Source organism: Rhagoletis zephyria, unplaced genomic scaffold, assembly GCF_001687245.7.
Source record: "Rhagoletis zephyria isolate East Lansing unplaced genomic scaffold, Rhagoletis_zephyria_1.1 Rzeph_scaffold_09198, whole genome shotgun sequence".
Lineage (NCBI taxonomy): Eukaryota > Metazoa > Arthropoda > Insecta > Diptera > Tephritidae > Rhagoletis > Rhagoletis zephyria.
In genome coordinates, this window is record NW_016166277.1 from 3,911 (window position 1) to 15,303 (window position 11,393).

General features: G+C 37.7%; 1 protein-coding gene across 1 annotated transcript; it reads right to left on the reverse strand.

The window, feature by feature from the left end:
• Positions 1-686: 686 nt before the first annotated feature.
• LOC108375606 (myb-like protein Q) lies at positions 687-4,063 on the reverse strand. The gene is made up of 2 exons (XM_017631750.1): positions 3,555-4,063; positions 687-1,604 (listed from the first exon to the last, which is right to left on the reverse strand). Exons 1-2 carry the CDS (start codon positions 3,981-3,983, stop codon positions 996-998), a joined length of 1,038 nt encoding a protein of 345 aa, XP_017487239.1. The 5' UTR covers positions 3,984-4,063; the 3' UTR covers positions 687-995.
• Positions 4,064-11,393: the final 7,330 nt, after the last annotated feature.

Below are 11,393 nucleotides of genomic sequence, written 5' to 3' on the forward strand. Positions count from 1 at the left end.
GGAGGTTAGCATTTATTATGATATCCAAGCGGGTATCAGGGCTTTAAGTGCTTTGAAGGTGTGCTCTAATTTGGTTAAAAATTGTCTTCTCTCTGTCTCAGTTGCGTCGGAATGCTTATCTGTTACAGTGAGATTGCGGGGCACCATGTGGTTGACGAATTGGCTATGAAAGGTACCCTTGAAACGTTATCGCCGGATAAAGAGTGGCTAGGGGAGCCATTGATCATATTTGGTATACTCTTGGATAGATGGGCCTCATTTCAGCTCAGCGAGCGCTGGGGGAAAACGAGGACAAGGGGTGGGTGAGGGCACTCCCCACACTTAAAAAGCCACAGCTCTCACTCTTGGTGCGGTGTTCAACGGGTTACTGTCCAATCGGTATTCCCGCAGTAAGGCTGAACATATTACCTGATCCCGTCAGGTTTAGGTACTTTGGCTTTCACATCCTTAATAACCTCGGAGAGCTCGGGGCATTGGATGCCGCTGAGAATGTGGTATCACAAAGGACAATCTCCTAATTGTCTATAAGTGAGTTCCTCACATATGGGGCTGCTACCTAATCTAACTTAAAATAGCTTATTTTTGTAGGAACTTTTCCTCCAACGAATAATAATGCTTTTATGAAATTTTTGTTTTATTTTTTATTACTTTATCAATTAAACAATTTTGTAAAAAAATACTATCCGTATAAATGTACATACAATCTTTGGCATTTGAGTTAATATAAATCCATAATTTTTATTCTTTAATCCTAGCATTGGAAGCAGTTAGTTTACACACATTTAATTCATACTGGCTTTTAGTAATCATAAACTTACGACTAATTGTAGAAATATGTAAATGTAAAGGACTACAAACTAAAATTTAGTCTTTACCTATTACCTCCTTTTGTATTAAAATTTTCGTTACTTTCTATTAAAGCAGAGACCTTTTCTTTTTCAATTGTTAATTAAGCAAAAACTACCCATCGCTTAGTCTAATACTTGTCGCTTCCCTCACCAAGGCCGCCAGACATCGCCCATTTGCTGCAGCTCAGCTTGCCGTTCCAATTCAGAGCTGCTGTAATCAGACTGAGAACCGACAGGCTGCTGGTGGTGGTATTGCGGTTGTAGGTATTGTTGACTATGCTCCAGCTGCCCACCGCCACTAAGCACTTGTCTCAAGCGTTTTCGTTCGAAAATTTGTTGTCGTATTTTCAGTAGAATATCACGTTTGTCTTGGTGTTGTTGTTGCGCTTGTTGTGGCTGCTGATAATTGTGCGAGTTTTGCGCTAATTTTTCATATACCTCAGGAAGTAAGTTGGAATTGGGCAGAGTATTGCTGCTCATAGTTATACATTTATCGGTTAAAACTGTGTGCGTTGAAAATGTTTCTGATTTAAGATTTGTTTGTCTTCCGGTGCGTGAACTGACTTGTAATGAAGTGGAGTTGTTGTTGTTGTATTTAATTTGTGCTGATTTGCATTCATTACTTTGAATTGGGTTGTGAGATGTTGTATATTCATAGTCTCCTTGCATTTGCTCATCTTCTACAAATTCATTGGCTTCTCTAAGAAAGTTCTCATAATATCTGCGGGCATTCATTTCCTGATTCTGTTGGAGTTGCTGTAAATGGTTAGGAGAAAATCGAATTATATAACATAATTTGACAAAGATGCAAGAAAAATTATACTATGTATATGATTTCTTATTTTTAGTAAAACCCCGGTAAAAGTGAAATCAATACCGAAAAAGTGTTTGATCTTGCGCTTCAGAGATAAAATAAGATTGTCTGCTACTGTACAGGGCAAACATTTTAGTACTAGGACTGTGCTAAATATATACACATATGTACATTAGACTGGCTCACAAAAATCTATATATATTTTTTTAATTCGTTGTGAAATATTTGCGGGACAGTGAAAAACGACGTCTCAAAAAAGTCGCTCTTCGCGAATCATAATTATTAACTTAACATACGTCAAAAATATGAATACCCTGACGTTTTGAGGATTTTCTTTATTAATATTGTCCATAACAACATTTTTTATTTGTTCATAAAAATACAGTTCATTTAACAGAGAAAAACAGCAGAATAATTTTTTTTCAATTTCTTATAGCACTCGTGAAAATTCAAGAAAGACTAAAAAAAATGTTTAACTTTTCAAAGAGATATAGCGAGTTTAATTGAAAATTTCGCAAAAATTGGCTGCTGTGAAAAATCAGGTTTTTTGGCTTTTTCGACATGAAGGCATCAGTAAAAACTTAGTTAAAATTAACCTTAAATATATGTTTGAGTATGCTATCGAACACGATTGGTTTGAACCGGTTTATTTGATCCAAACACCTCTCTGGATTTTTGAGCATAATCGACAGGCCTAACATTTGATCCCCAATTGGTGCCCATAAATGCAAAAAAATAAAGTATCGATTTTATATGCTTTGGTTGGCCTGTTTGTGTGATCGGTGGTAAAGTGTTAGTTGATGCAGCGCCCTGAAAAGTAAAAATGTAATGCTAAAGTTTAAAAAAAGAACGCCGAAATCCATAGGGGCGATCAATGTAAATTTTGTAAAATGGGGTTTCTTCCACAGGTGAGTTCTACATATGGTATAATTTAAATTTTTTTTTAAATGTTCAACTGATTAGTATTTAATGAAATATTCAAGTGAATGTTTTACTAAAAACAGTTTGAAAAAAGTCATAACACATTATCTCCAAGTTTCGTCAATAAAAAAATATATGCTTATTTCAAGATAATTATATTTTAAGCTATTATACTAAATATTGAATCCGACCGTGCCCGAAATTTTGTTTAAGACGCGATTTTGTACCATGTAATATAAAAGTTTCCCCGAAGATGATTTTTTAAAACTTTTTTTTTCAACCAATTTCGTGTGTATCCGCTTTAAAGTAAAAATTATCGAAAAAGAAAATTTGATTGATAATTTCCACATATGGTTGCCAACGTTTTGTTAATTACTTACACAATAAGTTGCATAAATACAACAATAAATTTTTAAAAAATAAATTTAAAAATATTTTTATGGAGTACGGTATTTGTATAAAACGAAAATTGGAGGAAATTAAACAGTTCAGACAATAGTGGTTCTGCAAATATTTTTAAATACACTGCAGGACATTACGAAAAATTGTTTGCTCAAAAATTTTATGGTTAAAATCGTTTTTATTTTGAGATTACTTTCTTTAATATATTTGGGTTTGCGTGATCGTAATGAAAGTTCTGTTGAAAAGATTATGCATTGACTTGCAACATGTTGCCAAAGTTGTTGTGCAACATATTTTTGGTTGTGAAAGAAACGATCTAATTTTTTGTGGGTTATATTTCTTTACTAAATTTTGATCCTTTTGGATATATTGCACTTTTATGTTTCTCATAATGTTTTATTATTCTTTTTTTCTGGAATTATTCAAGTTAATGCCTCAAAAACTATTTTGTAATCACTGCTCTGCTTTTAAAGCATACTAATGCATAGTTGATTTTTGGCTTAAAAAACTGTAAATCACTTCGCCTTCACCTTCACTTTCACCTTCCACTGTAATGTCTATCCTCTCACCTTTGCTCTGGATTTTTCCGCCAGAAATAAGCACAGTTGCATTATATGTTCTGCGGTAAAATTTTGCGTTTTATCCGTTGCCGCTGGTGTTGCATCCATTAGTGGTGTGCATGCCTCACTACTCACTACCGCTGAGGCTGGTTGATTTGATGACTCAACATCAGCGCCACCATTATTACCGCCATCATCAACCGCCTTCGCTTTGGTCATATTCATTTTGATGTCTCTGTACTTCAATGCTTTGTATGTCAAACCCATTTGTTTGTTTATATTTTTTATTTGTATATCCACGTGTGTGTGTGTGTGTGTGTGTCTGTGTTGCCCACAAAGTAAGAGCAATTGTAATGATTTGTATATAAATTGTATTTTTCCGAACGCACGTACGCACGCACTGTCGAAATCCTTCCGTACTGCACAAAATCCACGCATGGAATGTCGAGATTTTCAAACGAGTCACTATCCTTATACCCACACCAAGCACTCGCGCTCTTGCGCCGGCAGCTAACTATGTACTCGTACACACACCACAGCCAGCAGCCAAACAAATACACAAAAATATTTGTGTGGAAAGCGAAAAACATAAACATTTCCCGCCCAAAATAATTTTCAAGCGAACAACAACAACAACAGCAGCAGCTCCATATGTACATATGTATGCATTTAAATTTATATTTTCCCAACAATGCCACATTGCTGCTTAAGAAGGTTCTCAACGTTCCCCCAACCACACTTCACTGTGCACCCACTCCTCCACTCTGTAGGTTTGTTCTTTTTTTAGTAACTCCTAGAATTATCGTTGCTGCTGCATTTCATGTGCGCTGCACTTTTGAACGATTTATTTTCTTTTGATTTTCCCTTTTGTGCATTTAAAAGTATTTTTGGTACCATTTTGAGTTATTTTTTTCGCTTTAATGCCACATTTTTTAATAATTTCAGTTGTACATACATATGTAGTAGATATAGCGGCCAGAATCAAATTTTGAGTGGCAGCATTGAGACGAGAAAAGATTAAAGCAACAACAACAAAACATAAATACACTTTGAATAGGCTGAAACAATGCCACAAAAACACATGTTCCGCGTCTGCGTCTGCGTTGACTAAAAATAAATCACAACAAACACACGCGTGCAACATATGCGACATACACTCTTACATATATGTAAATAAATATGTATTATTAGTGTACTGTAGACTCCCCTGCAGGGAAAATCACTGGTGCCCTTCAAGAAAGGCGAATAGATAGCCGATGGCTTGCAGGAAAGGCCCAATCAATTTCTATTAGAAGCTCATCATAGCGATGAAGATTTGTCTTAAAAAAGAACTTATGAGGCACAAAAACTTGTGGAATAAAAAAGTTGCTCCTCATCACTCAAACACTCTCATACGAGGATTTTTGAACCTTTTAATTGGAAGGGGTACTTATGTAGGTAGTGGGTCCGAAATACAGCCCATAATCAGGGACTCGGGCAACTGTGGAGGTCGTATTTATAAAGCAAGTCGCTTTCTTCAAGACAGAAGCTACACCTCATGATTAGCACACGTTGCAGGCTTTTGCCGGTGTGGTCTCACTCATAAAATAAAAACGACACCAGAAACGCAGGATAGACCGTCACTGAAACTTCCTATAGTAATCAAATTAGACGGAGTGGCTTATTGAGCTCCAAACCAAAAACACAGTGGCGGACAAGCTGACGACACAACAACAAGCTTATACCAAAAGTAAGTCGACGAAAGGAGGGCCCATAAAATCGTGGCGCTTATAGAAAAATCACTATCAATCGAGGAATACAGTCTTGTAATATTCCTAGGCATAGAAGGCGCTTTCAATTACATCTTACCCTCTTCGGTTATGATCGCACTGACGTATCTGGGCTTCGATTGACAACTGGCGACGCTTGTAGACCAAATGCTAAGATGCATAGTTAGTTCGGCCGGACCTGATGGGGTTATCGATAAGAAGTTTTGTCGGTAGGTATACCAAATAAGACGGAGTCCTCAGAGACATGGACGAGGAGCTTCGCATTCGCCATGCATGTGATGCTAAATATAGTACGCATATACACTATGGAGAAAGAAAATGCTAGACTTTCATACCTCAAATCTGGATGCGATTATCATGGCGAAAGTAGTGGAATTATTGCGTACCAACAACGTCGTCGACAAAGGGTATAAGGTAGAAAGGGTATAAGGTAAAAGATCACTTAACGTAATGGTAGAGCAGTTTACTATCCACCTAGTATGGGTTCTAGGACAAGAGATATACATACATGCTATCAATGAGATAGCGGACGAGCTGGCATGGAAGGGCACTTTCTTTCCACCTCGCTGTCTGGGAAGAGGTTGGGAATACAGGTACTCATGATACTTGTGTTACCACAACGAGGCTGATGATGGGCCTAAGTGTGCTACTGTATCCACCGTCCACCTAGTAAATTAGATATGATAAACTCTCAAGAAGGATAATGGTTTTTTTGGAGGCCGGTTGGCGCCTGGAATGCTAATGGCTCGGATTTAAGACAGATCAGACGAGCAAAAGTAAAGATTAGTGGGCCGATAATTTGATTTCGGAAGTGAATTTCAACTACATATCACCTCATCCATGTAAATCACAAAGCTGAACTTGACAACATCATCTTTCGACAGCCTATTAAGCCTAATCTAACCCAACGCATTTCGGTCTCATTTCGATTGATATAACTACATGTGTATCAACATAAATTACCTCAAACAAAGGGCTTGAAACCCCCGCTTTTGCTTTTTCCGTGTTGTGCGCTGGTTGACATTTTATAATTTGTCAAGTTGTTTCTTGCGGGGCTGTATGTCATACGAATATAAATATTGGTTTCTTATGAATGTGACCCCATGTGCTTCATAATGCTGCACCATAATATGAAAATACTGTACATATTTGACAATGGCATTGGCATAGGAATTTGTTTTTAAAAAATCTGAATTAAAATTATGGCCCATTAAAATTATGGCTTTTGTTGGGTTGTTTAGTTGGGTATTGGTATGTATACAAAGTAATATTTTAAACAAATTTTGAGTTGAAGCTTTTGAATTTTGTGTAGTAGTTACAATGTGGTTACCAGAAATATTTCTCTAAAAGTTCGTTTTTTATGGATAGAATCACTTTTTGGTGGGAAAGCCCTTATAAGCGAAACCGAGAAGCGTGTGGCTATGAAAGGTTTTTCTATTACAGAGCATGTCAAAATCTATAAAACTTCTTTGAGAGAGTTTAACCGCTCACTAAGTCAGCAATGTCTGTTCACCAGTAGATAGTTGCCGCTTCAAGCGGATGTCTGCCTTAGTGCAAGCGATTCACTTGCCGGAAACCCTTCTAGCAATGGGTTATGCGGTGGGCTTGAGATCCGCACACAGAGGAGCAGGAAGAAGAGATCGAAGGTTAGTTTTATTAGGGGCTAGGGAAAGTATATGAGCACTGACTGCGTGACGATGCTAAATCTTGAGTTTGGGAACTTTAATGCCTGGATGGCACCTCTGAATTTGCCGTGGCAGTACCGAAGCATCCATAAAGCCACTTGGACTTCAAAAACAAGCAACCAAATGATGACGGTGTGATATAGTACTTAGGATAAACTTCGACTGTTCTTGACTTGGGTTCTATCTGAGGGAGCAATACATATCACGGATTCCTTCCATGCCGAAGATAAGATCCGCGTGCTCTTCTTTATAATGAAAGAAGTGCGTCAGACAGAGTGACGAAAGTTCGACGTCGTCTAGCTGTCGTCACAACGAAGTCGGATGATATGGCATTGAGATCGTCGGCTTCGACGTGACCGGAGCAAATTCCATCATAGACAAGGAGGCAAAAGCCTGGAAACATTCAAAGAGTATTGCCGTTTTTGGAAAAACAAGTCACTTTTGGCAGATGTAACTTCCAAGTAGTAAATGAATTTGCCAAGGACTACTAATAATGTCAGCCGGAAGATCATTCGTCGACTGTCCTATCAGGAGTTTAAATAGGTTTGTAGAGTATTACATATAGTTACATACATAATTACATAATGGGGTGAGCACATCAACCTTTAGATCTACTTATTGTGCCCTCTACTAATCACAAGGCCACGTTCAAATCACTTGGTCACATTAAGCCCAAACTTTTCATCGTCCTTTCTCTGTGGTGTCTCCATAGCTGAGCACAGTTTCTTAATGGCAGTGCGCTGTGAGGATACCCGTGACAATCCAAAGTTTCTCCTAAGGCAGGTTAATAAGAAGCCTGTATCTCTTTGGGTGGTACACCATCATTATTCTTTTGGCTTGGCGAAGTCTAATGGTGCTTTGCCAGTTCTGCTATCTTACTCATATTACTTTTTTCCTGAGCTCTTCCCTGGTCGCGTTGGGAATTACAGCAAGAAATGGTTCGGGACGTATCTCCCACAGTCCTGAAGCTAATATTTCCCTGGCTAATATATCCGCTACCTCATTTTCCTATATTCGCTTGTGGCCTGGTACCCAAAGAAGACGAATGCTATAGAATACACCACGAGCGATTTGACCTCAAAAGGGAGGTCGCCTGACTGTAGCTAACGATTATGATTTTCTTATTACGGTAGTGTTTACGTAAGTTAATATCTGTACAAGAGTTATTCCCAAGACTTCCGCTCTGGAATAATGTTCGAGAACGCATGTACCAATGGTTCCAAAGTGTATGTCTCTCTAAAACTAACCTTGGTTTGCTGCTCTTTTTTGAACAACTAACTTTTTATTTCATTTCTGGGGAATATTCCTGAATTATAATTATAGGACTTTCCCTCTACCAAAACCGTCTCTTGCCAACTCTGAACTGCTTCTCCAATTGCTTTTCACACAGGTGTTATCTAGTTAAAGGTCAGTGATGAAAAATATTAAGTATGCACTTAACGAAAAAGAAATCTAGAACTTGCAAGAGAGAACCAGAAAGTTTGCGGCATCTCTTTTGCGAATGCCCCGCACTCTGTAATAGAGAAAGAAAGTTCATAGGCTAAGAAGCTTTCGAGGGTTTAACCCACATTAATGAGGTAGGAATACGGCATGTGTGGATTTCTCAGATCCGCGTGGTACACCATGAGCCCATAAATACGAGGGTCACTGGTGGCTAATTCAACCTAACCCAACGCAGAAGATGTGACTATTTTTGAGACAAGCCTATTAAGCTTTTATGAGCGATACTAGATGTACCTCCTAGTCAAACAACATAATACCATTTTACATGATCATATTAATTAGATAAATGTCAACGGAGCTTTGATAATACCGTCCATTAGGTCTAAATTATGTTTATATGTATGTACGTAAGACATACTTACATAGCAGCACATAATACTATGTACGTACAACAAAATCAAGGGCAAGTGTAATGTTTTTAGAACATTCAGCGATGAGAAATACTCGGTTAAGTTGTTTACTTTTTTGTTTATTTGTGCATCACGTACGAAAATAGCTGGTCGCCTTTTTGTTAATTTCAAGCTTTGTGGGAACCTCCAAGTCGACCTTTGGCCTGTGTGCGCAATAAACTGCCTGCTCTTTCACTTGTCACACGACTAGCTAGCTGCGCTTATGATTCGTACATTCTACATAAATATGTACGAATATTAGGGTGATCCAAAAAAAAAATGCATGTGAAAAGGTAAAGTCGGAATTTTGATTCTCTCACCCCTTATAATTGTTCTATACCGAAAAAATATACCTCTGTTTTCTTATTTTGAAATCAAAAAAACATTTAGAGGTCGCTGAAAGCGCTCAAAGTTGTCCATGTATGTTACATTTGGAAAAACAGGTTTTCATAGAAATAGTATAGAATTTTTGAAAATCAAAATTTTTTGATCGGAAAACTTTGATTCTCTTCAGGAGACTCCCAATTGCAAAATAAAAAAAAAAAAAAAACAGGAGTATAATTTTTTCGGTATAGAACAATCCTAGGGCCGGGAACATTAAAATTCCGACCTTACTTTGTTTTGGACCACCCTAATGTATATACACAGAAGTATGTATGTACATATGTACATTATGTAAATGCATTATGAATGCAACAATGACACTTAATGGGTGCCACCAATGTGCCGCCGCCCAGCAATGCCATATGTGTTGTACTGCCTTGATGTGGCGCTAAAAATAGCTGCCGGGAAGACACTTTGCGCGCTCGTACGGCTTTAATATATATTTATTTTATTTTCTCTTTACATTCATTTCATAATGCTCTAATAATGATTTTACTGCACATTTGGGGCTATGAGCAGTGCACATGTGCATAAGTAGATATGTATGTATTTCTATTACTTTTTTTTTAAACTTGTGCGTTTGATATATCTTTCCTTGTTTCTTTTTTCTTTTTTTGTTATAATTGCTGCTGAGTGGCTGATATCAGTGCGACGCAAATGCACTGCACTTGAACTTATTGAGCCACTTTTAAGAATGTGGATGTTTTCATTTTATTTTTATTTTCCTTATGTTTTGTTGTTGTATGGATGCATGCATGCATTAATGTGTGTTTGTGTGTGCACTTTGTTGGCTCGTTTTCATAACCGTTTCATTTGTGTCTATTTTTGGTTTCATGGGAATATTTGACATATGTTTTAACTTTACTGTGAACCGCATGTCCCACAGGCAGCACACAAACACACACACACACACACACACACACACACGCGCGCACGAATGAGTGCTACGTACCACATTCAGGAATTTTAAAATCTTTCTGGCGCATTTGCATTTCTCAATTTTCTCTTAACGGCACATATGTAGTATTATTAAACGCTGTCTGATTATCCCTGCCCAGGCTTCGTTCGTTTCCTTTGTTTGCTCGTTTTCAAATCGCATACGCCTCTTTGGCAGTGATCCCCTTTTCGAAGAGGGCGTCTGCTTTTCATTTAACACTTGGCGATAAGGAGCGTGCACTTGTAATGCACACATACATACATACTTAGTCGTATGTATCCCATGCAATCAGCGTATTCCCTCTTTTGCGTTTCTGATACGGGGCGGTTCTGGAGTCAGAGTTGATGTTATGGCTTTTGTTGCTATAGTCAGTGTAGCTTGCTATTGTTTTTGTTGTTGTCGGTATCTGTCAATTAGTTACTCGTTCTTTTACAAGTGGTAAAATATCCTTGGTATGAATTCTTGTTTTCGCTGATGTTTTTGGTTGTTCGCTTGTTTGGCATTCAAGAGAAATTCTTTTCCCACAATTGAAAAGTTTTAATTATTGGAGTATGTATGTATGTATTTTTCCACAGTTCAAGGAGTTGGAAATTTATATTTTTAATACCCGCATACTAAATTTAAATTGTTGTATATGTACCTCAGTAAGCCAGATTGTTTGAGGGTGTTGAGTTTTATTAATCGAAATTAAAATATGTAGAGGGAATACTGCAAAATTGATTTTGTAAACTTTCGATTTGATTAATTTTTACTGTTTAAATACTTATGTATTGTATGGGATTGGGCTGAGTGCAATCAAGACTGGACCGTTTGTGTCAATTCGTACGACATGGCCAAGCCAGCGGGGCTACTGTATTTTAATTCGCTGCAAAATATCTACAGTATTTATGTCCTTGTACAGACCGTAGAGCGCGTCGTTGTACATGCTGTCTGCCGTTTTTGCCGTCTCTAACGCAGAAATCTAAAGCCGGCCTCATCGGGTGTAGGTATGTCCACCTCATCGACCTATGTTCGGGGACTCGCGCGCGTTTTCCCTCCTGATTTCAGTGCCATTTTTTTAAATTTAAATTCTAGAATTACCTGATTCCTCAGGCCTCGATTAGATTAGATAAGATCTAGAGTAGGGAGCAAGTCAACTAGTTACCATGACCGATAAACGATCTAATATTACAAGCCTGTAT